Source organism: Periplaneta americana, chromosome 12, assembly GCF_040183065.1.
Source record: "Periplaneta americana isolate PAMFEO1 chromosome 12, P.americana_PAMFEO1_priV1, whole genome shotgun sequence".
Lineage (NCBI taxonomy): Eukaryota > Metazoa > Arthropoda > Insecta > Blattodea > Blattidae > Periplaneta > Periplaneta americana.
The window spans coordinates 1,270,823-1,298,552 of NC_091128.1; the positions used below are offsets into that span (position 1 = coordinate 1,270,823).

At 37.9% G+C, this 27,730-nt stretch overlaps 1 protein-coding gene across 1 annotated transcript; it reads left to right on the forward strand.

Moving 5' to 3' along the window:
* The first annotated feature begins 298 nt into the window (after positions 1-298).
* On the forward strand, positions 299-27,283 carry LOC138711281 (ionotropic receptor 75a-like). The gene is made up of 8 exons (XM_069842711.1): positions 299-614; positions 689-804; positions 3,563-3,733; positions 4,370-4,593; positions 6,643-6,851; positions 7,860-8,137; positions 9,403-9,600; positions 27,090-27,283. The coding sequence occupies exons 1-8, from the start codon at positions 330-332 to the stop codon at positions 27,154-27,156; spliced, it is 1,548 nt and encodes a 515-aa protein (XP_069698812.1). The 5' UTR covers positions 299-329; the 3' UTR covers positions 27,157-27,283.
* Positions 27,284-27,730: the final 447 nt, after the last annotated feature.

Consider the following 27,730-nt stretch of genomic DNA (forward strand, 5'->3'; position numbering starts at 1 on the left):
AAATCAGTGTTTAGAATCATTTCAGTTTCGAGTACGAGCAATGCTTAGAAGGGTATTTATCTATACTCAGGAAGTACGTAACTATAATTCTGTGTTGAGGTACGGAAAATGCCAGCCCTACTTATAGTCTAACAATATGTTAACCTTAGGACGCATTTCATAAGAATAAAAGTGAGAACATTGGACGAAAGATTTGACTCCCTCCTGAGCTGTAGAAAAGTCATCCGGTGATCACGATTCAGTATCACAGAGCGCAATAATGATAAAATGAAAATGGCAAATAAAACCGAACAGCTGGTGTATCTGTTCCACAGGCAGACAGGTTAGGAATGTTCCGCCATTGGTTCCGTTGGCTGCTCCTGGACAACGACACCGTGACAGACGAGCTGGACGGCCTGGGCCTGCTGCTGGACAGTGATGTCACGCTGGCAAGGCGAGTCTCCGGGTCCAGCTTCCTAGTTCTGGAGGTGTACAAGCGAGGGGTGGGCGAGGGCTTGGTGAAGAACGTGCTGGGGTTCTGGAACGAGAGCCGCGGCTTCACGGCGACTGCGCCCCTCATCGCATCCGTCAGGAGGACCAACCTGCACAAGGCGCTCTTGAAGGCCGTGATGGTGGTGAGTGGAATGCTGGCCCATCTGCAGACAACGAGTTTAATGAGAAATGTACATTATTTGAACTGTGCTCGCAGGTGACGGACAACGACACGCTGCAGCACCTCAGCAACACCGTCAACAAGCACATCGACACCATCACCAAGGTGAACGACGCGCTCTTCCACCACGTCGTGGACATACTCAACGCCAGGTACGAGCGTTACTCGCCACAGCAGTGGCGGCTCGTGCCTTTCTTGGATGGGTGTTCACAAAAAAATATGAATAATGAACACACATATATTCTCGTATTGCTGAGTCACAGACAGAGATAAACGAGTTCTAATATGCATGCACCAAATCTACGCATATAAAACCAAAATTAAAACCATTAAACAAGGGTAGAGTAAAACTAATTCATAGGACTCACCTTCACTGCTGTTGTAGATGGTGTTGAAGATCTGGATTTATTTGTAGAAAAACTCCATTCGCCTAGTTTTGAGCGATGCAAACTCATCAATAACTATTACTGAAGTTTCTAATGTTGTTAACAAGTCCCCCCCCCCCCAACATAGTCAATGTACTTAATCGGTTTTCTGTCATGGTGTTACGGAGGAATGTTTTAATTCTCTTTTCATTTAATACACTCACAATTTCACACACGTCCGTCTCCAAACTTCAATTATTACTGTTTCAACTTTCAATATGCACCAATACAGCTTGTATTTTCCTTAATTTGCTGAACAAAAGACAACAGAATCAGCCCCCGTGCGTAACGGTATTTTGAAAAGAAAGAGTAAAGAGAGAAAACGAGGAAAGAAGGAGAAAGGAACACGATGCCAGACCCAAGAAAGATGGAGCATCTCTCTTTCTCTGTCACTAGCACGTTAAGACTTGTGCGAGCCAGAGCTATTGCAACCATTGTAACAAACCAGAAAATATTCTCGCCTCAGGCTATTCCACCCTGCTAGAGAAAAATTGTCCGAGCTACTGTCAACCTGTTCAATGGAGATTTAAAGACACACAACACACGAACGGGACATTCTCTCGAGACAAAAAATGTAGGAACGTCATTGTACATTGGAAAGTAATATATGTACCTGTAATAATATTAATACAGTAATATGTATGATTATTGTTGGTTTTTAAGGTGTTCACGTGCTCCTGTGCTCATATAGAGGAATCGCCGCTGCGCCACTGGTAATAGGCCTGACTTAAAAAATCTTACATTTTAAAGTCAAAGTTTTGGGTTAAGAAGAGATAGCATTACTCACCGTACCTGTAATGTTGTCGTTTCTGGGAATCTGCCAATACTAAGGCATGTGGCGTTTTTAGTAGGCTACCAGATTATGCTTTTTATTCTAAATGATGTCCACAAACCATCTTTACAACTTGAACTCTTACGAAACAATGGAGAGAGGTATCACAGTTCTGTGTTTTTCACTTAAAGGGAGTCTCTCAAAGCTTTGTTTACTACCTCACTGCCACCTTCGTTGTCCGTAAGATATCGAGATCCTGATCTATGTCTTAACTGCAGTAATTCTTTGTCTTAGGAATATTGAGAACTTGTGTTCCGTACACAATGAAGTTGAGAGGGCTTATGTCGGGTGATCGTGATGGCCTACATAGCTGCACTTCGTTCAACTGTGTGGCTGCTTCACGAAGATGTTCAACATCCTCTTCACTCATGCTTGTTCGTCTGGCGCTCTTTGTTGCAGGACACTATCAGTTTTACATAACCTTTCTGTACATTCACGGATCATTGGTCTTGATGGTTGTTCCTTTTCATACTCAGTCCTGAAATGTCGTTGGACCTGTGTATAAGATATTCTGTCTATGAACCAGGAAACACACTGTCTTCTACAGTGGAGTAGCCATTTTGTGGAAATGTGACGTCACCTCTCCACCACTTACTCAGCACAACGTATTATTTTTTTCATTTTGTTGGCAGTTTGTCCGATAAGCAAGCTACAATAAGATAAAGTTTGAATGGGCCGTCAATGCTTATCTGTTATTTCTACAAATAACAGAAAAATATTGACGGCCCATTCAAACTTTATCTTATTACAACGTATTATAGTGAAGTAAGCATGAAATTTAGTATTACTGTCACCCACACATTTATTGAAATACATGATTACATAGACTTCACTAAAAATTGTGCATCGTATTAATATTTTCTATTTGAGATAAAGATCCTACACAGACTTATGAGAACGACACTTCAAGTGCAATGATGACAGTTGACTGTAGCAATATTTACTTGATTGTTTTGAATAATTTATTAGTAATCAAATAATTACTGTAATAATAATAATAAAATATAAGGTAAAGGTAAAGGTATCCCCGTAACATGCCATGAAGGCACTTGGGGGGCATGGAGGTAGAGCCCCATGCTTTCCATGACCTCGGCACTAGAATGAGGTGGTGTGGTCGGCACCACGCTCTGACCGCCTTTTACCCCCGGGAAAGACCGGTACTCAATTTTATAGGAGGCTGAGTGAACCTTGGGGCTGTTCTGAAAGTTTGGCAACGAGAAAAAATCCTGTCACCACCTGGGATCGAACCCCGGACCTTTCAGTCCGTAGCCAGCTGCTCTAATAATAATAATAATAATAATAATAATAATAATAATAATAATAATAATAATAATGCCATAATGTCATAAATTTAGAAGAAAGCTGCTCGAACAATGACTGTGAAGACTGTGAGATTCCAGACTCCGAGGAAAAGAAAATGAAGACGTCACTAACCTGCCGGGACTCTTCAATATGACAATAATGTATTCCAGCAGGCCATAGAGTGCATTTTGTAAAGAACTGTGTATGCAATTCAAACGGTACGACGGATCACATCTGGATATTATTATTATTATTTTTATTATTATTATTATTATTATTATTATTATTATTATTATTATTACTATACCATGATACTCTTAAAGTTGTTGAGACTCTTGCCTGTGCCTGCAGTGTGGATATGACCATAGTGAACACCTGGGGTTACCCTGACAGCTCCGGCAACTGGAGTGGTCTGACGGGTTACCTGCAGAGAGGACAAGCCGATATTGGGACTACGGGGATGTTTGTGACGAAGCAGAGACTGCCCCTGGTGCGGTACATCGCCTCCACCTCGGTCACCAAGTAAGATTTCAGCACGTCTTCTTATGGTAAATCCTCAGTGCTAGCTAACGCGCTTTCGGGCTCACCAATATAAGCTGATGATGTAAACCGAAGTATAGTCCAGTTTTTGTCTGTCTGCACTTTCGGTCTTACATTTAAGAAGGAGTTCTCGTAGTTCACAGTTCAAGTGCTGGAATAATCCGAAGTTCGAGGCAGTTTCTGTCGTCATTTATCTTTGTATCTTTTTACCGAGATATTTCTCTGTATTTTCGTAAAATGATCGTTGTAATTTATTATAGACGAACTCTTACTGTGGGCGATGGATCTCAACATTAGAAATACTGTGTTGACATTGACATTCAAAGGAACATAGTGGTCTACGTCATGGCATTGCCACTTAACAACCACTCGTGTTGAGGACGAATAGTTGCCAGTTGATTTTATCAGGGAAATGAAAACGAAAAGAAAGAAAGAAAAATAGAAGACTTAAGATAAACGTCTCGAAGTAGAGATCTTACCATTAACAGTCCTCAGCTGCTTGGGTCATATTAGGCATATGAACTAGATAGGCGGCAGATGACAGTTTTCACTGTCAATAACACTGAAACATTTTACCCTGTATAATTTGACCTTGCTATTATTTCTTGACGTTCGCAGGAACGCCTTCATCTTCCGGCAGCCGCCGCTGTCGTTCGTGGAGAACATCTTCACGCTGCCGTTCAGCCGGTCCGTGTGGCTGGCTAGCGCTGGCCTCGTCGCCCTCACCGGCTGCATCATGTACTTCGCCTTCCAGTGGGAATTCCGCAGTTCAAAAGGAGAGAGCGACCGAGTAACTGGAAGTGACGTCACGTTATTATCCCTGGGAGCCGTGTGCCAGCAAGGTACGTCGGGCACTTCGTTCCTTATGCAGGTATACCATAGAATGGACACTGAGCGAATTTTCCTGTTTTGCTGGCGTTTAGTTCCACTTTCAAGCGCTAGAGGTTAGTGTAATCGATAATAATTGAGTAGGGCCTATAAGGGCTGAGACACGGGATCCAAACATCGCCTACCCTATAGCATAATCCTGTAACGCTTTGCTTCAAATAAATTCAAGTTAACAGCTTCTCCTTATTTCTCAGTGATAAACTAGTTATAATAATTTTTTATGTTTTATATATAGTAAATTATATTATGAAATAATAAAATACATTATAAAATTATGTATCAAATTCGTTTAATATTTGTATACAATATATAGACATATGGTTTTACTTCTAATAGGAGTTTTGTTTTTCCATTTTCAGCTCTATCAAATCATTGCATATTTTAATTGTTGATGGGGTGAACATCTCAAGTCTCATTATAAAGGAACTCTAGAGTCTAGACATTATAGATAATGGCGGATTTATTATTTCATCGGCCCAATTTATTTTGAGTACATAATATATCTAGATATATTAATTGTATGTGTGTTATATTCCGCTGTGTCGACTGCTAACTGGTGTGATGTCAGCGCCACCTTTAGGGAAAAAGCAGAATCTCACGTTCAAGCTGGTTTGAAGGTCACTGAAATCAGTCCTGTTACATCAAAGGTACCGACGCGAAGTGTCCGTACTTCTAATTTCCTATACGCTGAGTATATTGTCCGCGAGAGGAAATAATAGCCGTTGCAACGTCGGGACGTTGGGCGGGTACTAATCAGATGTTAAAGATGAATTGGATTTGGTCGGGTTGCGCAGTGGAAGCGTACGAATAATTAATACTGCACATTAAACAATATACAATTTACTGAATATGTAAAAGAATTACAAATATATACAATGAGATGACTAACATGAATTAACAAAGGCATGAGTGGCGAAAGATATATAACAATAATGAAGTAAATTAATAATCAGACTAAGACTTAATGGCCGCCGATCGATACAACGTGTTCTATTAGTCTACTTCCGGCACAATCTATCTGCACACATCTGTACTGGAGTACTTTTTCAATTCCTCCCCAGTAGAAATCGCGTGGCTTTGAATTAAAGAAGTCGTCAAGCCATGTTCGGAGCGCATTTTCATCCGGAAAGGATGAAGGTTGTTCGATAGAGAGCGGAAAAGGTGAAAATCTGAGGGCACAAGACCAGATGTGTGCGGAATGACTTCCCAACCCAACTCCTGGATAGTGTTTTGTGTCAGGTTAGCAAAGTACGGATGGGCGTTATCGTGGAGTAGCATCACTTCACGCGGTTTTGTTGGTCGTTCTTCTTGGATTGCGTGTGCAAGACGTTTCAGTTGGTGGCAATAAAATTTAATGTCGCACGATGATCAAATGGTCACAGTTCATCACATTTGCCAGTTCTCGGGTACACTAACGTGGATCATTGTGGATCAATATGTTTAAACGGTCTTCATCAAACCCGAAAGTCTTCCTGAACGTGGAGTGTCACTAATGACAAAAAGATCCTCCTTAAAAAGAGAAAACCATTTTCTTGCCGTGCTCTCTCCGATAGCATTGTCTCCATATACATACATTGCAAATGTTTCTTTCCGCCTCCGATGTTTTCGTACCTCTATTGAACTTAAAAAGAAGAATATGTTGAAAATGTTCCACTTTCTCCACGCGACACTTCATTTTCTAGCGCTATCTGCAAAAATGAAAACTTCAATATGTCAACTCAATTGAACTTCAAATAAAAAACGACAATCAATAAATAAACCCATAGCAACCGGAGTACCAACACGAGAAACAAAAACGCTACGAACTTATGCACCAACCCAATAGATTGGTTGTGGATATGGAGAAAGTCGTGGTTTTGTCTGGTGTCTGGATTTGTTGAGAACTTGAGCAGACATGATTTAAATAATAATAATAATAATAATAATAATAATAATAATAATAATAATAATAAAGATAATAATCTCATAAGCAGGTAGGACATTAATGGAAGTTATGACCGCAGGCACAACGCTGGAAGCATACAGCATCCCGGGCAGGATCATCATGTTCCTTCTGTTCACCGCGGTGATATTCCTGTACACCGCCTACTCGGCGTGCATCGTGGCCCTGCTGCAGTCCTCCACGGACACCATCCGCACCCTGAAGGACCTGCTGGACAGCGGCCTCGCTCTGGGCGTGGAGGACGTCGTGTACAACAGACATTACTTCCCGGTAATAACACGTTCCATTTCACTGATCTTGTTCATCTTTGTCGTTTTTCAATCCAATGATGAAATCGTAACGCATTTCCATCCTAACTGAATAGACGAAATATTGTCTTAAATTGCAATTTGTTTACAATATTGGTGTTGGGCTCGTCAGCAGGTGTGGCTATTTGCCTGTGACTCAAAATTATAAAACACCGAATTTGAAATATTTGAACATAGAGGAGAAATTTGCTTAGAAATGAACTCAGTCTGAGCAGAACTCAGTTCGTTCAATACCCACCAGATGACTTGTTTTAGTAAGATTATACGGAAAGAAACCAAGAATATAATTATTTAGAAACTATTTGTAAGACTATCATTACAGCAGTACTAAATCAAATAAACGCTCTTGCGATACTCTTAATCTTAACATTGTTTGTTACCTTATTCAAGTTATTCAGAGGGTATTTTTAGAAGAAGTTTGCAAAACAAATGAAAATAAGTTACAAGACTTGTCGTTAGTTCGTCCACAATCAAACAGATTTTGCTTTCAAAATACCACGCACAGATGTCTCCTACTGTATTGTTGTGGCTAAATATGGTTATACAATGCGGAATGTGTTAATATTGTGGGAAAATGTTAAACAGGATATCGAACTAAAACGCTCAATCCTTATTTTCTCAAGACCTACGCCTCAGTTACATAAATCCCCTCAATTATAAAGTAACGAATAGTTAAAACTGCCTCCAGATGTGTCGGATCTCTAGATAATAAAATAAATCCATATTGTTTTCCCGGAACTCACGTAATTCTGTGCATTGTAAACGACAGCAGGTTCTAATGGTTGCGTACATAGGCCTCCGTGTTGGATACAATGAGATCAGTGTCGTGAGGGTTGGTTGAGGAGTAAACAGGACAAGCTGAACCAAAGTGTTACTCCTTCCTCACAGTGGATGGATCATGTTACTTCCCACAACTAATGACGTCATCATACATAATCTTCTGAGCAGCGTTTCGTGTGTGACGTTCCAGGCAGCCACAGACTCGATCCGTCGAGCCATCTACACGAAGAAAGTGAGTCCGCCAGGTGGTCCAGACCACTTCATGAGTTTGGAAGAAGGCCTGAAGAGGGTGCAGAAGGGCCTGTTCGCCTTCCACGTGGAGCTGGGGCCCGGCTACGAGGTGATCTCGGACACGTTCCTGGAGGAGGAGAAGTGCGGCCTGGAGACCATCAACTTCCTCATAGAGATCGTGGAGCCCTGGGTCGGCGTCAGCAAGACCACGCCCTTCGCGGAAGTGCTGACTGTCGCGTGAGTCTGATGCGCAACAAATCTGCGCACTTCTGCCTAGTTAGATTTAATTCTACTTTCCTTTGGTTTTCGTTGACATTTCCGTCCACATTCTTTGAAGTGAATATGGATTTACGCGAAACACAACCATTAATTAAGACTATCTGCATTTTATTTTATAAATTAAATTAGCTACCCTCACAAAATAAAAAGATGCATCAGTTTTATATTCATTCCAAAAATAATTATATCTGACAATTTATTTATTTATTTTTTTTTCTGTTGTTGGTAACTCTATAGCATCTATTAGATGCTTTATGGTTGTGCTAACAGATGGAGTTACTTGTCAACAATGTGACGCTGAAACGTGTGTTCAGGTTGCTGCCCAGAGACAGCATTTAATGTATATTTGTGATGATTGGTTAATTGATATTAACCCGGCACACTCACAATCACACTAACATTCATACAAATTTCCAGACTCTAGACACCCAGGGAATTCTTCTTCTTCAAGAAAAATTCACCGAGAGCCGAGCCCGGGAATCGAACCCGGAACCTCCCGCGCTGCTCGCTAGCATGCTGACCAACAGACCACGGAGACAATTTATGAATGTCCGATTTAATTAAGTTCATCAAATCGATTTTCAAACAACTGACATAAAACAGATTTTTCGAAAATCGTAATTACTTATAACAATATTTTACTATTAACGAAAATTCACATTTAAATTGGACATCTGTATCCAGCGCATTTTAGGTCTTCCAAATTTCCTTCGGCCTTTTGGAGTACAGCGTAAGATCGGTTTTGGCAAGCGGTTGGGGGGCATCCTGGCAACTTGTTCCTTCCAGTGCAGTCTGTATTGTTCTATGTACTGGGTAATTGAATCTACTTTTAATTCTTTAATCATGTCCTCATTTCTGTTATGGTCAAGGAGGGAGTAGCCAGCAGTTCTTGTCATAAATCGCATTTCGACTGTTGTCGGTCTCCTATCGTCAGCCTTTTTGATGGTCCAGGCTTCGCTGCCGTACGTGAGAGCTAGGCGAACAAGATCCTAAGTCTAGTGTGTCGCTGGATAACAATAACAATAATAATAAAAATGCCGTTCTATCGATAGATTGCAATCAACTCTTTCGCCATGTCTGTTTCTTACAAGAAATTGTGTATTAATAAACGTATAATGCCACATGCTTCCTTTGTCATCAAGAAATTTGAGTGGTAGAATCCTGTGAAGGGCTCTATTTTCGTTTGTGTACTTCCGCGTTATATGGAATTGTTTTCCTTGCAGCTTCCGCAAGGTGAAGGAGCGCGGCCTGCAGCACCGCGAGAACGAGCGCTTCTACCAGAAGAAGCCGAAGTGCGAGAGCGCGGGCTCCGTGTTCGTGAGCGTGGGCATCGCCGACTGCTACCCGGCGCTCCTCGTGCTCGTGTACGGCGTGATGGCGGCCGCGGGGGTGCTGGTGCTGGAGGTGCTGCACTGCAGATGGTGAGTGCGGCCAGAGATGTCTGAAGCTCGCTATCCGAGAGAATTAACCTACAACAAGGGCTTCCCAGTTTTAGTTCCTCCCGGAGGAAGCCTTGCCAGTCACTGAAAATCCATTGCCCTCGCCTCAGCAAGGTGACCGATAGAACACCACAGGATATTTTATATGGCAAATACACTTAAAGACAGCAACCGGCACCATCATCGTCGCAATTATTATTATTATTATTATTATTATTATTATTATTATTATTATTATTATTATTATTAGATCACAAAAATGACTTGACACAAGCTCCAAATCACCCCAACACCTGACTCACTACAGACATAATAACTTCATCGTGTTAATACAAAATTAAATTGTTTGAACATAATGAGATTTGAAGTAGCTACTTCACGTTACTGCAGAACTTTGGCCCCTGTTCAGTTTTTTAAAAAAGGTAATGACAAACTGATTTTAAACGATAATCGAATGAGTCAACACGTTATTGTAAAAGTTGCCTACTGCAATACCACATAGTCCTAACATGTAATGTAGCAAGGGATATTTTTGTTCTCAGACGTCAGGCACAAGCAAGTGCAGTTCACTAACTGAGGTTCAACAACGACTGAGCCTTCAGTTCAGCGTAAAATTAATTTCTCTTGCTGAACATACTGTAGCAACTTTTTTTTGGGGTCATTTTACGACGCTGTATCAACATCTAGGTTATTTAGCGTCTGAATGAAATGAAGGTGATAATGCCGGTGAAATGAGTCCGGGGTCCAGCACTGAAAGTTACCCAGCATTTGCTCATATTGGGTTGAGGGAAAACCCCGGAAAAAACCTCAACCAGGTAACTTGCCCCGACCGGGATTCGAACGCGGGCCACCTGGTTTCGCAGCCAGACGCGCTGGCCGTTACTCCACAGGTGTGGACCTGTAGCAACTGAATACCAAAGTTTATTCGTGTAAACATTTCAGCAATTGAAGATTGTGATCCCAAAACGCGTTCAGGCCATTTTTGTGAAAAGACTGGGTTAGTTTTTTAATGCACCGCCCTACGGACTGAATCACTCTCTTCAATTGAATGCCAGAGTTTGTTTTGTCTGTTGTCCTGATGAGAACTTCATCCACATAAATAGAAATCGAGGGTCAATAATGTAACACATATTAAAGTAATATAGTAGCATTAAGCCTTTACATTCGTCGTTCCGACTTGTTGAAGCTCTACAATCATATTAATTACGCTGACCAGATGTTCCCGATTTCCGGGACAGTCGCCGGTTTTGAGTTGCTGTCCCCAGGGAGCTAATGTCCCCATTTTTGTTCCCGGAAACTAATTTTGTCCCCAGAAACTTTGATTTTGTTTCAATAAACATTTTACATGTAAATATTTAAGTATCGTGATGGAACTGTTGTGATTCATGCATTTTTGAGGAGCATCGTTTCAAATCGTATTACGTCCAACATACAATTTTTTTACACGAATGACGAAAAACTAAATTACTCGTAAACCAGACAAGTTTTCAAAACACTACACAAAACCATTTTTAAGTACTGATTTCACAGTTTACAAATATGACGACTTGGAACCATCAGACTTCACAGCGTGAAAGATAAAGAAATAAGTCCACTGGTGGACTTAATACGAAATTTTCTGAACGGTTCTTAGTATGAGACAGAAGAATATAGCATCTTTGTCTTTGATCTTCTTGGCATTCGCGTTGCACGGCAGCGTTAAAACTGCCGCAGAGTTATTTTTTAAGTAAGTTAGTTCAAAAAATGAGAAATTTTGTTAACAACCAACAGGTGCAAAGTAGTGTGATGTTTTTTCAACATAAAAAAAATTATATTCCATTTCAAAATCTTCTCAAAATAGTGTCATTAATCATGTGTCTTCCAGGCAGTAATTCATCGGATGAAAGACTTTTCTCCACAAACAACTCAATCTGGAATGATGAAAAGTCAAGAATGAAAGTTGAAACAGTTAAAGCTTTGTTACAACTGAAAATAAACTTTCATTTCTTATGTAAGAACTTAATATGGTGATGTATGGGAATGAACAGATCCTTAAAAAGTTACATTCTTCAAACAAGAACTTGTAAATGTGTATGTTAGAGTTCAGTATGTAGACTATAGTACTATGTGAAAGACTTCCATGCATGCGTCAGTACTGAAATTGAATTCTTAGTGGCTGTAATTATGTATAGGGGTTACGTGCGTTTATGCATTTAGTTCAGAAAATTAAGATACTCTACAAATTTAATGTGCAAGGTTCTATCACTGTATCTACTGTTGCATGTATTTCCTACAACATTTCAACGGAGAGTGACTACGTAAGCGTTTGTGGTTTTTCTTGAAATTGTCGATGTCCCCTGCTGGACCATAAAAAATCTGGTCAGTCTAATATTAATGCTCGAATATTAAGTGAGATGCGTTGAATAAAAATCGTATTCAAAAGTCATCTTCCATTTCCATACCTGCCACATAGACGTACGCATTTCTCCAAGATTCTTGGTTGGCCTTTTATCTTCCGGTTCAAGTTGAGTTAGAAGTTTATAACTGCCATACCTTCAGATTTCTCATACTCGTGCAGTAGCCAGTGAAAGGAGTGGTTAAGGAGGTCCAACAATAAATCTGATACTAATTCGGCCTCATCTGCTTCCAGTGAGCTGAACAATTGATTAAATTTAGTTAATTTTGCCCTAATTCTCTGCATGTCCATGTGTTCATCCAATACAGCTTGTATTCAAAAGGAAATAATAATATAGTAGCCTACAGGGTGAACTAGCCAGGGCTGGACTCCTAGCCGCGTCTGTAACGACGCTGCCATATGCCGAGGATTCGTTCCACGCTTTTGCGGTTATAGCGGGCGCCATCGATTAGGCAGATGGATTTAGCAAATCAATCTTCCAGGTATAACTCCCTGTAAAGTTAATTTGAATAATTTCGAGGGAAAAATTGTTCCGGGGCCGGGTATCGAATCCGGGACCTTTGCTTAAACGCTTAAACGTACCAACGCTCTCCCAACTGAGCTACCCGGGAACTCTACCCAACACCGATCCAATTTTCCCCTCTATATCCACAGACCTCAAAGTGGGCTGACAACTGTCAACCAACCAACATTGAGTGCACACTAACTCTGTGTGACGTAAATTGCGGTTTTCTGTTACGTACAGTGACGTGTATTATGCAAATCAATCTTCCAGGTATAACTCCCTGTAAAGTTAATTTGAATAATTTCGAGGGAAAAATTGTTCCGGGGCCGGGTATCGAACCCGGGACCTTTGCTTAAACGTACCAACGCTCTCCCAACTGAGCTACCCGGGAACTCTACCCGACACCGATCCAATTTTTCCCTCTATATCCACAGACCTCAAAGTGGGCTGACAACTGTCAAGCAACCAACGTTGAGTGCACACTAACTCTGTGTGACTTAAATTGTGGTTTTCTGTTAACGAACAGTGACGTGTATTATGCAAATCAATCTTCCAGGTATAACTCCCTGTAAAGTTAATTTGAATAATTTCGAGGGAAAAATTGTTTCGGGGCCGGGTATCGAACCCGGGACCTTTGGTTAAACGTACCAACGCTCTCCCAACTGAGATGGATTTTGTTAATCAGAACTCCAGAGCGAGTTACTCATAGCAGCAAGGTCGGTTGTTATCTTCGTCGCAAGCTGAGATGGGTGAGACATAAGAGTAAACATACATTCCTGATTATCCTAGTGGACTCGGATGGACAGTTACCTCCAAAAACAATGCACATATAACCACTTTTATGGAACTGCAGTAGTCTAGACAGTATGTGTGCATGCGTAAGAAAAGGGACCAATTCCCGGCACACAGTTTTCGAGATAAATCCAGTTGTCGCTGCATAATCTTTTCCTCGTTACTATAAAGTAATAAAGACAATCTACATATATATATATATATATATATATATATATATATATATATATATATAGATACTGTATATACAAAAAAACTGTTCTATAATCAACGGACTGACTAATCATGTTAAACCCTGTGTGTAGGTTTCTGTTAATCCTTAGTCAAAAGATGCATTACGATTCCCAACTCTATTTATTTATAAAATAGTACATTTACAGAACCTTATGTTAGCCTGTATATTTGCAGTAGGCCTATATCTCAGTGTAATGAAACCATTCATGCCTAGAAAATCATGAAGCATTGCTGATATTACTCATATTTAAGAGATGATTTGGCGGTCTGAAGTAATACATTATTTTTATTCTCCAGGATAAATTTTCTGCATGACTGATTGAAATAGGAAAATACTTGTAATTCAAACTTTATTAAGTCCACACAACACTTATTTCTTGCATGTGATCACAAACTTCGTAGGTTTATAAAAAAAATACATCTCTACAATATACAGTATAGGTATAGTAGACTCAACGTTGAAAATAATTATATTGCGAGAAAACAGTGTAATCTCTAAAATTACGCAATACACAATTAAAAGTAAAAAACGTAAGAATATGAAGAAGACGCATAATCTGGCTACCCTAGATGAGACCCCCATTTTCCTCACATTATTCTAGTGTGGGCGTCTGTAGAATATAGCAATGAGAAACTTTGAAAGACAGCAATTTAATAATGTATTTATTACACTCAAAATATTCGAATGTTTAAATTTTCATACAATTTTTTTAAATTATTATTATCATCATTGTTATTATTATTAGCCGTACCCGTGCGCTCCGCTGCACCTATTAGAAATAAATATAAAGTAATTACATAATTAAAATAGGACGTTTGATCCAGGGAACATTCGTGTTTGATAGAGGGATAAATCGTTTAATATGTTACTTAATTTAAATTGTATTTACATAATTAAAATGCGATCATTTTGGTCCAGAGATACTTATTTGGTGCAATGACAATTCCTTTAACATGTTTCTTATTTGTTATTACATGCAATCATAGTTTAATGAAGATTGACATATCATTTAGTTTTAATGTGTGAACTTTATATTACTTGCCATATGTTTCAGAAGTTACTGTAGTAACATTGTAGAATTATGTCCATCTAGAGAAACCACACTTTCCAATGGTGAAATAATAATTGAACAATTAATTAGCTTCCGATATTACTTCATACAAACACAGAAACATTCTCTTAGGCTATGTTTCATAGCTTTCGATTGTTGTTGTCCAAGGCCCCTTATAGACGAAGTCATTTGTTTTTATTTCAGAACAGCGCCTTAGATGGCGTTATTGTAATTTTAAAACTCATTTATCTCATTAAATATCAGGCGTATCAAAATTTTGTATAGAATGAAACTTATCCGAAATTATTTTTGAAGAAATTTTTGTTATGTAATATTTTTCATAAAAATCAATAATAAGCGAGATATTTCGATTTATTTAATTCAGGCCCCCTTATAACCTCCCTTTTAAATAAAGTATTTTGAATGCCATATAGCCTAAAATCTAAGTTACGACGAACTTAATTTATATTCCAATTTTAATATAAATCGGTTCAGCCATTATCGCGTGAAAAGGTAACAAACATCCAGACAGACAGACAGACAGACAGACAGAAATACAAACAAAAATGTCAAAAAAGCGATTTTCGGTTTCAGGATGGTTAATTATACATGTTAACACCAATTATTTTTGGAAAAGCGAAAATTACCAGAAAAATTTCGCTTACAGATTTATTATTAGTATAGATTATTATTATTATTATTATTATTATTATTATTATTATTATTATTATTATTATTCGCAGGCGTCCATTAATTGTTGTCCGGGGCTCTAAGAGGGCGGGACTGTTTTAACTAAAACCGGTATGTTCTTCTGTACTCTCTGCACTCGTTGACCAATTTTCTGATCACCCTGTCACTATTTTTTATATCTTCAATCCCTTCTCCTCAAGTTCTACAGAAAGTAAGAAATAATGCCGAAATCTGATTGGCTGTTGAAGTACGTCATATTTAGTATGACAATATGGTTGTCACAGTGAGGGCAATAGAGCGTCCGGTTGTAATATTTTATTATTTTTGCGGAATCGGTTAATGTTTCGCGAGATTGATGACAATCTAATTCGTTTCTGTATTTCTAACAAACGTGTATATGTATAGTTGTGTAATTCCTTGTACAGTATATCAGATTTAAATCTTGTTTTAAAAACGTTCCAATGTGAATGAATACAAAGATGGTGGTCATCCTCTGCCATGAAGATGTATAGACGAGAAAGGACAACTCTCAGGTATATTAATGTTTATATTACTTTAAAATAATGTATATTACTGGGTTAATCATAGCAAAATATTTATCTTACATAATTATGTTGGCAGTTGTTTGTTTTATTTGTGCTTTATGTGGCTATTTGCGTAGTAAGTTGGGTTTGTATTTCGTGTTCAGGAATGTCACTTCAACTTCACTGTTACATCCGATTTTTGTAGGCAGAATTTGCATTCGGAATCACAACTTGGGACATTTTAGTCGTAATTTACGGCGCATAGTGAGATACGCGAAGACGAACTTCGTAGCTGCCTCAATTAATTAGTGTTACAATTAGCCTAGGAACTAATGAGACATTTGTTTACTAGGATAAAGTTAAGTTTAAGGGCTGAAATGGATTTAGGAGATGAATATTTTCATGAATTCAATGGATTATGCTTTCTACGTCATATTATTCGCCTCTTTATTCTGAAGTTCTGTAGCTGTAAAGTGTGTTTTAAATTTCTCACTACTGTTTATTATTATTATTATTATTATTATTATTATTATTATTATTATTATTATTATTATATAATAGAGTTTGAAAACCATTAGGCTATCTACAATTAACTATGACTTTTTATCTTGGAGATAAGACTCAGTTTTGCGAAGTACGAACATTAAGCAAGAAAATGGGAGGTAATAATGATTAAAATATACTGGTTTATTTTTTGAACCAGCATACATTCAACCCTTAAATTTAAAACAAAAGCTCCTTTATAAAATTGAGTTAGACTATTCACCTCATCTCTTAAAATTGTTTCTAAAATGTATAAGGAATGTAAAAAAATTCAACTTCAGGTACTGCATTCAAATAACTTTAGAGGATTTTTTTATCCCCCAAAGGAGCAGAGAGGAGAGAGAAAGGAGTTGACGGTTAAAAAAATTCACTCAAGTATTTTCAAAAAGCCGACGTAGAGCCGTAACATTTAAAATGAAGGTTACTCTCTACAATCTTAATTAAATATTTTCCGATTTTTAAAATACCATCTAAACAAAAGGCATAAAATAATAACTGACATAAAACTCAAAAAGTATATACTACGCATTAAATAGGTCCAAATCCATGCAAATTAGCATATTTTATACTTGCAGACCGGAGAGAGAGATTTAGAATTTCTATAATAAAAAAAAAATATGAAATCTTAAACTCTTAGCTGGAATACGAAGACTGATATTGCTTAGAAAAGATTCACAATCAATATCACCATTAATGACTTTACAAAAAAATAATAATTAAGATTTTGACGTCCGATAAATAAGCTACAGCAATTAAAATAATAATAGTAGTAGTAGTAGTAGTAGTAGTAATAGTAATAGTAATAGTAATAATAATAATAATAATTTGAATATTTTCTAAATTTCTTGCCCACTCCCAAATTTTAAGCTGTCTGATTTTTTTACAATAACTTTGCTACGTTCTCACATTTTTAGTTTTACCTTGTTAAAGTAGGAGAAAAAAATAAAGCTATTGATATTCAAATTTATATAATTTACATAATACAAACAGGCAATTTATTTTTATTCAAAAATTATTTTCTTTTTTGAAAAAGTGTGAGCATAACTTTGTTAAGTATACTTTAAAGAACATGCAGTAAAAATATCAGCTTCCTAGCGTAAAAATTGCGAAATTCTTAGCAACATGAATGCAGAGAAGTAGGGGGAAAATAGTTTAAAAGTTTGCATGTATTTTAAACTTCATGGTCGCTGTCTTTTAAGATAGTACAATTAATGACACAACCGCCGTAGGATTCTAAAACTTCGTCAAAGTGCAAGGTCTAAGTAGTCGGCATAGATTCATTTCCTTAAAAAAAAAAAATTCCCCCAAAAATTACCAAATTTTCATCCATCCCTTTCTTTGTGGTGCTGAAGTCTGCGAGTCAAAAAACGAAAAGGATAATTTAAATCCTGGCCCTTCTTTTCAGAAGTTGGCCACAAAGAAAAAGGACTCTGTTTGTTATTGGAAAAGAAGCGAAATTGCTGACATATACTATGAAGATAGTGAAAAAATTAAACATTTTTTTGCGTTACGTAGTTGAAAATGGGAGCGTCTTAATAAATAAAGATTTAAATCGGTTAACGGCGAGATGCGACAGGTATACGAATTATTACGGTATAAAAAATTCATCCATCAAGCTCGACAACTATCAGGCTCAGACTGAAAAACACAAGAAACGAATCGACGGCTTTTCTCGTGACCTATTATCATTCCTTGTAAACACATGCTACGCGAGATTTAAATCATTAAATTAAGCTCTCATATTCATCTGCTTCCATTAAGACTTTTGGAACATGAGGTTTCTTGCTTGGTTTATCGAATTACCACAGGTTATTAATTGAGAAAATTCGCTCCGGGGCCGGGTATCGAACTCGTGACTCCCAGTTACACGCACTAGGATCTCTAACCACTGAGCTACGCCGAGACTCAATCCACAGTATCTGATCGAATCTCGTAGATTATCGAATTACGTGTTTCCTTATTTCAGCATACCTATTCTTTCGGTTATTTATCCAACGTGTCGATTCCTGTCGCTTCCGCAACTTATACTCGTACTTCATGAAAGTTTGTTATTAATGAAGATAATTCCGCACAACTCATATCTATTTTTCGCCTGTCGCTTCATGAAGTAATGAACATTTGCATTAATTTCTTGGTTCTGGTTATGCAATGCTTTCTTCCCCTTAATTTAGAAAATGCAGGAGGCGAATGAAAGTCATTTACGGCATTCTCATGAATCGGAATGTACCGTGGAGTGTTTATTAATTAATAATGACGATACAAGAGGCGAGTGTGAACATATAAACAACGGCAGACAGCCTTATCGCAATTCATTCTTGCAGTTCTCACAAAACATTGGCTCGCCTACTGGATGTCATTGCGGTCATCTGCCAAAATCGCTACCTCCGACTATAGTATTGCGTAGCGATGTACTTACCGAATTCGTAAGTCATGTTCAAATGACGTCCTTGTGATATCTGGCAGGCTGCACATCTCCTGAAGACATGTTCAGCATCTCGCCACAGTTTGTTCTCTGAAACGGCTCGAATTTCGTGCCGGATATTTTGTTTCAGTTCCTCGAGTGAATGTGGATTATTCGCGTAAGCTTTACTTTTAACCACTGAGGTGGAACCATAGTTCGTCATAAAAAAATTAAGGTGGGGTCAAGTAGTCCATTATACACTGACTGTTGTAACCACATGCAAAATCTAAGTCTGCTCGGGTTCCGTTAACCTCAGAACTACACGAATTTTGTAAGGTTTTAATTTTAATTGTTTCGTACCTCTTATGACTGAAGACTGTGACACCCCTACCTGCTGAGCTACACGGCGGGGTGATGTCGTAGGACTTCTCTCTAGTCGGTGGCCAATTTCATCTAACAGCTCCTCAGAGAGAACACGCTTCACTCATGTTCGTTTCTTATCCAATACTGATCCAGTTGTACGAAATTTCTTCACTAAATTGTATTTATTTTTATATTTTAGTAGGTTATTTTACGACGCTTTACCAACATCTTAATGAGATGAAGGCGATAATGCCGGTGAAATGAGTCCGGGGTCCAGCACTGAAAGTTACCCAGCATTTGCTCATATTGGGTTGAGGGAAAACCCCGGATAAACCTCAACCAGGTAACTTGCCCCGACCGGGAATCGAACCCGGCCACCTGGCTTCGCGGCCAGACGCGCTAACCGTTACTCCACAGGTGTGGACTACTAAATTGTAAATCATTGCTATAGAAGTTTGTTACAGCTGTTCTCCAAGATTCGTATTTCACAAAGTTGTAGATTAACACTTGTTGTTCAAGGCTATATCACAGTCTAGTATATACAGTCACGAAGCTTGAGTTGTGAGGGTGCTAGGAACAATTGACTGTCCCGGTACTATTTCGCATTGTCTGTAATCAGTCGATATTATCGATCCTAGTGGTTAGCAACTACCTATGGATGCATATTTACTATATATTGAGCTTCGTGACTGTATATACTAGACTATGGCTGTATCATGGATATATATATATATATATATATATATATATATATATATATATATATCCATGGCTATATTTCATAATGCCCCGCGCCGTGGCGTCGCGGTCTAAGGCATCCTGCCTAGGACTCGCGTTACGGAATGTGCGTTGGTTCGAGTCCTCATGGGGGAAGAAATTTTCTCATGAAATTTCGGCCAGTGTATGGGACCGTTGCCCACCCAGCATCGTGATGCACTTGGGGAGCTACGATAGGTAGCGAATACCAGCTATAACGGCTGGGGGGATCATCGTGCTAACCACACGATACCTCTATTCTGGTTGGATGATCGTCCACCTCTGCTTCGGCATGTGGGCGTGAGGCCAGCAGCTGGCTGGTCGGTCCAGGCCCTTCACGGGCTGTAGCGCCACGGATTTATATTTCATAATGGACACACTACTGTACGGTATACTACAGCTGCACCTTCACTGTGTAAACGTGTTTACGTAACTAAGTAAGGCTCGTCAAGTCTCAATTGACTCAACATGTTAACTCAGGCCCAGTTGTACGATCGTGGACTAATTCTTGGAGTAGCTATTCGTGGAATTGCCTATGGATTACCGTGTTGTATGACGTTCGTTTATTCCAAGGTTACCTATTCCATATTTAGCCGAATTGGAACAGAGGTTGGCATTACTTTAGATAGTGTTTTGTTTATGAAGTGCAGTAATTGTTTAAATATTTCTGTGAACATATTATTATCACTATTTTGTCCACGGAGTTTATTATTAAAAGAGTAAATCAAAACTATATTATAGAAGATACACTTGAGCTAATTGAGATGGTGAATGATTATCAGAACGTGCTAGAAAACAAAAAGACTGATGCCATAACCTCTAATCCAAAGTAAGAGCGTGGGAGTCTATCGCTATGTTATTTAATGCTCCGACAACTGCCTACAGAAATGCACAACAGCTTCGCCAGAAGCACGATTCAATAAAGAAAGAGGCAAGGAAATACGCAACAAAAAAAAGGCTCTTACATTTTTATTGCGAAATTCTTGCATAATTTAGGCTAGTGCCAGTATATCGTTCCACTTTAAAATCTGTTTGAAAATACATACAGTACATGTATCATTTAAATATTACTACAGTAATGAGTTAAAATAGTTTACAAAGGTTTGCCTGGTAGCATTAATTTGAATTATTTCTTGTACATCCTCTTGCCGCTCAGCAGCAATGGAAAACATGTCAACTCATTTGCTCGTGCACGTCGGTACAGTTCGGCAAAGTTCGTACAGTTTCCATAGCAACAACAAACTTCCGATTTTGTGGTGCGTATCGTGATCATTTTTATACTATCATTGGTTCATTGTGTTGGCTGTAAGTTATTCGAAGTAATGGAGTGGACGAAAGAAAATACGTTAGAATAAAATTAATGCACTGATGGAAAGGCCTTGTTTGTGGGATGTGTCTGCAAAAGAATACAGAGATAAAACGAAGGCCGACTGTTTTAGAGAACAGGAGTATTATTATTTAATTGTTCTCGGAAATACAATAGGGAATTTTCTCGTCGTACGCTAAACGATAATGCTATGTTGACGTCAGTAATTGTCGTATTTGGTGATGTATGTTTACGTTCGTAAAACTTCGGAAAGAATAATTATACGATATTACCCGTTCCTTTAACATCTATCATGTAGTAGGTCCTATGATAATCAATCGCGCAGTAATTTTTTTCAGATGAAATGGCTGCTCATAAATTGTCTTTCTCTGATTGTAACAGGAAGTATTTTTGCAGCACTATATTAAAATCGTGTTCTGACATTCTCAGCAAGTTTTTGAATCCAAATCGATCTTCAAATTTAAGCTCGTTTAGAATGTCTTCTGCATTGTGTCTTTTACTAAGATATTGCCGCACCACATTCTCATTCAAGGCCTTGTAACACGCAATAGAGGCAATGACTGTGGTATGTACACCACTTTTATTATTTTGCCTTCCCCCGACATCTTTCCCACAGTTTTGTACTTCAAATATACTCTTACATTATTTGCTGGTAGTTCTGTCATATGTTATCAGAGAGCGTCGTGTTTCCTTTCTTTTTATTTCTCTTTTTTCTTAATAGGGTGCGTTTATTTCCTTTTTTCTACCTATCATTTGTTTTTTCTCTTTTTTTTCTCTGAGAGCTGCCGTTTGATTGGCTGATTCGTAAAATAATGGCTCCTTACTTCCGAGTTGTTAGCTCCCGGGGGTACAGACGGTAAGTGAGAGGACTTGTCTGCTAGTCTCTGGAACGCGAGTACTACGATGGGTAGAGGACTTCGCCGCTGACTGGTTGCGGTTACCTACGGAGGTTAGTTGCACTCGTCTCGGCGCCTAGCGTCTGATTACATCGGGCGATCGACGCTCGCGGCGTCTGTATTGCACGTCACCAAACTCCGTGAGAATATTCAGCCTTCCGTGTGGTTGATTGTCGAATATTCGCCGTGAGATCTGTAAGCCAAGGAGTTAATTGGGTCATTTGCTAGGAGACGTCTTTGCACATAGGCCAGTTTTACATTAATCCTAAACATCTTCTTAAATATTGAACAAGTTCTGAATTATAACCTAAATTAAGACACTTTCCCCGACACTTATTCATATAAGGTGAAACGAGGAACGCATCTTATGTTTGGTCCAGGGAAAATACTTCGTTTAACCGTAGTCTATATGCAGCGACGTCTCCTAGCAAATTACAGCCGATTAGTCAATCAGGGGGTGACTAGTCTGTGTGACCCCAACGCATGAACGTCTACTTGAGTGGACGACGCCAAGCTCATTTTTATGGCGTATTTGTGAATTCGCAGTCGGGTTCTCTCCATTATCGGGACTCCTGCGCTAGTCTGGTTAAGTCGGGTTGCCTTTTTAAAGTGTTAGCTTTGCACTGCGTAGCGTAGTTTATCTTTTATGGTTACCTTCTTATTTATTCAGAGTTGTGTCTAGGGTAATTGTGTTAATTTGTTGAGATTGCAAGTATGGGTTTTACAGGATTTTGTTAGGGCATTCTCTTCAAAGGGTTGTAAGAGTTATATGAAGTACTATTTCCAGATTTTGTTAATCTTGGTTGGTAAGCGACCTAAGCGCATAGCCTATTAATATTGAGGGGTTATAACTTTACAGGATTTTGTTAGGGCACTCTCTCCAAAGGATTGTAAGAGTTATATGAAGTACTATTTCCAGATTTTGTTAATCTTGGTTGGTAAGCGACCTAAGCGCATAGCCTATTAATATTGAGGGGTTATAACTTTACAGGATTTTGTTAGGGCACTCTCTCCAAAGGATTGTAAGAGTTATATGAAGTACTATTTTCAGATTTTGTTAATCTTGATTGTAATTTGTTATTTAGCGCCCTAAGAGCATAGCCTATTAATATTGAGGGGTTATAACTTTACAGGATTTTGTTAGGGCACTCTCTCCAAAGGGTTGTAAGAGTTATATGAAATACTATTTCCAGATTTTGTTAATCTTGGTTGGTTAGCGCCCTAAGCGCATAGCCTATTAATATTGAGGGGTTATAACTTTACAGGATTTTGTTAGGACATTCTCTCCAAAGGGTTGTAAGAGTTATATGAAGTACTATTTCCAGATTTTGTTAATCTTGATTGTAATTTGTTATTTAGCGCCCTAAGCCCATAGCCTATTAATATTAAGAGCTTATAACTTTACAGGATTTTATTAGGACATTCTCTCCAAAGGGTTGTAAGAATTATATGAAGTACTATTTCCAGATTTTGTTAATCTTGATTGTAATTTGTTATTTAGCGCCCTAAGCCCATAGCCTATTAATATTAAGAGCTTATAACTTTACAGGATTTTATTAGGACATTCTCTCCAAAGGGTTGTAAGAAATATATGAAGTACTATTTCCAGATTTTGTTAATCTTGATTGTAATTTGTTATTTAGCGCCCTAAGCCCATAGCCTATTAATATTAAGAGCTTATAACTTTACAGGATTTTATTAGGACATTCTCTCCAAAGGGTTGTAAGAATTATATGAAGTACTATTTCCAGATTTTGTTAATCTTGATTGTAATTTGTTATTTAGCGCCCTAAGCCCATAGCCTATTAATATTAAGAGCTTATAACTTTACAGGATTTTATTAGGACATTCTCTCCAAAGGGTTGTAAGAATTATATGAAGTACTATTTCCAGATTTTGTTAATCTTGATTGTAATTTGTTATTTAGCGCCCTAAGCCCATAGCCTATTAATATTAAGAGCTTATAACTTTACAGGATTTTATTAGGACATTCTCTCCAAAGGGTTGTAAGAATTATATGAAGTACTATTTCCAGATTTTGTTAATCTTGATTGTAATTTGTTATTTAGCGCCCTAAGCCCATAGCCTATTAATATTAAGAGCTTATAACTTTACAGGATTTTATTAGGACATTCTCTCCAAAGGGTTGTAAGAATTATATGAAGTACTATTTCCAGATTTTGTTAATCTTGATTGTAATTTGTTATTTAGCGCCCTAAGCCCATAGCCTATTAATATTAAGAGCTTATAACTTTACAGGATTTTATTAGGACATTCTCTCCAAAGGGTTGTAAGAATTATATGAAGTACTATTTCCAGATTTTGTTAATCTTGATTGTAATTTGTTATTTAGCGCCCTAAGCCCATAGCCTATTAATATTAAGAGCTTATAACTTTACAGGATTTTATTAGGACATTCTCTCCAAAGGGTTGTAAGAATTATATGAAGTACTATTTCCAGATTTTGTTAATCTTGATTGTAATTTGTTATTTAGCGCCCTAAGCCCATAGCCTATTAATATTAAGAGCTTATAACTTTACAGGATTTTATTAGGACATTCTCTCCAAAGGGTTGTAAGAATTATATGAAGTACTATTTCCAGATTTTGTTAATCTTGATTGTAATTTGTTATTTAGCGCCCTAAGCCCATAGCCTATTAATATTAAGAGCTTATAACTTTACAGGATTTTATTAGGACATTCTCTCCAAAGGGTTGTAAGAATTATATGAAGTACTATTTCCAGATTTTGTTAATCTTGATTGTAATTTGTTATTTAGCGCCCTAAGCCCATAGCCTATTAATATTAAGAGCTTATAACTTTACAGGATTTTATTAGGACATTCTCTCCAAAGGGTTGTAAGAATTATATGAAGTACTATTTCCAGATTTTGTTAATCTTGATTGTAATTTGTTATTTAGCGCCCTAAGCCCATAGCCTATTAATATTAAGAGCTTATAACTTTACAGGATTTTATTAGGACATTCTCTCCAAAGGGTTGTAAGAGTTATATGAAGTACTATTTCCAGATTTTGTTAACCTTCATTGTAATTTATTTAGCGCCCTAAGCCCATAGCCTATTAATGCTGAAGACTTATAACCTGGCTTCAGTTTGTATTTTCATATATTGTTATTAAATGAGTAAGTTAAGTCAGAATTTCAGGCAGGCACTAATTGCTCACTATGGATTCCTTGGCCTCATTATCTATTAGCGAGGTTCGACTATTCCAGACAATGCCCACCCCACATTACAAAAGCCGAATCATCATCTGAGCCCATTGCCCAAGGTTTGAAAATAAAACATTGTCTACATTAAAATCTCATAGAGTGTTTATGGTGGACTACGCAAAGAAAGTCTAGTTTGCCATGTTTAACAGTGTGGACAAACATGTTGGGATGTTAACGGTAAACAATTTAATATTTACCATGTTGTTGTTAAATGTTTAATAGTGGAGACCAGCCTTAACTAAACACGAAACGTACGCGAGCAAAAGATCTGATCGCTGCGATGGCGAAGCAGTTACTGCGCATACGACTTTCAGCTGACGCCTGTTCAGCTCTGGCTGTCTCGCTCTGTATGTTGCGATACAAGCGTGGTAAATGCATTGCAACAGAATCGAGAAGACGAGACGAAGTCGAGTCTTCTCTATTTCAGAGATTCTGTTATGCACTTAACACATGTATTGCATACTATTTTTGGCCGATCTTAATAATAAAAAAAAAAAATTTTATAAATCATTTTCAATTTAAATACATAGTTTCTTTTTGGACGCTAACATTTTCATGTGTGATAACCGTTTGTTATTTCTCGATAGGTGTCATTCATTTGTTTTTAGGAAGTTTAGTTTTGTCTTCAAAGATGTAGTGAGACACTTTAATATAAGGTTGTTTCTTAACTAAGCGTATTAAAAACTTAAATAACACTATTGAGAAAAATGAAAGTGCCTTGCAGTATAACAGTTGTTTCACCTAATAAGGGATTTTACAGAGTGTTAATGAGAACTGGAGTTTGGTACTCGACGTTACATATTAATATATAGGTCTGAAGGAAACCTACGTGAACTCAGTACCAATAACAAAAGTGGAGTAACGGTCAGCACGTCTGGCTGCGAAACCAGGTGGCCCGGGTTCGAATCCCGGTCGGGGCAAGTTACCTGGTTGAGGTTTTCTCCGGGGTTTTCCCTCAACCCAATACGAGAAAATGCTGGGTAACTTTCGGTGCTGGACCCAGGACTCATTTCACCGGCATTATCACCTTCATTTCATTCAGACGCTAAATAACCTAGATGTTGATACAGCGTCGTAAAATAACCCAATAAAATAAATAAAAAATAAATAAATAAAAATAAAAACAAAAGTGTATTGGAGCAGGGGCAGCAATATTCAGTCATTAGTCTGCACATCTTTTCGCATGTATTCGTAGTTATTTACAAGCTAGTGTTTTAGTGAATTTCAAAAGTAAAATTTGACTTTTGGTCGTCAATGTTGGCTGGAAGAAAATTAAAATTTTTGGAAGAGAGGTAAATAGATTACTCAAAAAGTTGCGTAATGTGTTTGAAGACAGTGATGGCATTTTTATTTGGAGTGTCATATGCATGATAGTCAGAATTTTGCTTTTAAATAAATCTTTGCAGTTATACACGTACTGGGCACACTCGACAATATTATGGAGGGAACTGTCCAAATTGTACTTACTTTGAACGAAGGGTACTGGAGTCGCGAGGTTTAATTTTGAAAATGGTTCTTGTAATTCGTTCCTGTAAAATATTCTGTTTATCAGGTACTGATCTGCTGCACCCCACAAATTGTATTGCGGAGTAGACGCAGCCAGAAATGAGATAAGCTGATTAGAAAGATGGCTGACATCAAAAACGAATTGATAGTTACACCGAGGAATTTGAAAGCAGCTACTACTTTTATATAATTGTGTTGCTTGTTGGTAACACTGACAGCCTTCATCTTGTGTTTAAAACTATTCTTTCTGTTTTTACAGGAAGCGACACTACTCAAGGAACGATGTGACGTCTCAACCCCGGAGAATTGATGGACAAGCGCAATAGAGAAGACTCAAGATTTGTTGCTGCACAACAACCCTAGGTAAAGTCAATATTCAAAGTTTCTTTTCATTTTGCTGACAAAAGAGAAAGGTGAAAAATCATGGCTACAACAAATTGCACAGATTGATGCAATTACGAAATATGTTGACTTGACTTTCATTTCTTAATATGATGATTCATTTTGTTTGTAAAATATGCGAAAGTGAAATATTCTCAGAACAGTATTTTACTATGGCTCTTCCGAATATAATCACTGGCTTCGATCTGACAGATTTCCAGTCTGTACACGCGTATATTGATGCTGGGAAGGGGAAAAAGGCTGCAGCTTAGAGGGAAAGACCAATAAGAACTAACTTACAATACAAGATGCTATTGGTGGCAACGCGATTAGAGCAGTGGTTCGAACCTTCGAGTTCACACATTGAACTAACAAATACTAATAATGAAGCATGGCGTAATCTTGAGACTAAAAGCGTAGCAAAACGACGTGACGTGTTGACAACAATTTACTGGATTAGTGACTTTTGTAGCATGTTTCAGTTTCTTCAATCAACATTATCAATTAATTTATGCTAAT

Coding starts and splice junctions, on each gene's coding strand:
- LOC138711281 (XM_069842711.1), top strand. CDS start 330: ATGTTCCGCCATTGGTTCCGTTGGCTGCTCCTGGACAACGACACCGTG. Junction 805..3,562: donor GTGGACATACTCAACGCCAG/GTACGAGCGTTA, acceptor CTGTGCCTGCAG/TGTGGATATGACCATAGTGA. Junction 8,138..9,402: donor GCGGAAGTGCTGACTGTCGC/GTGAGTCTGATG, acceptor TTTTCCTTGCAG/CTTCCGCAAGGTGAAGGAGC.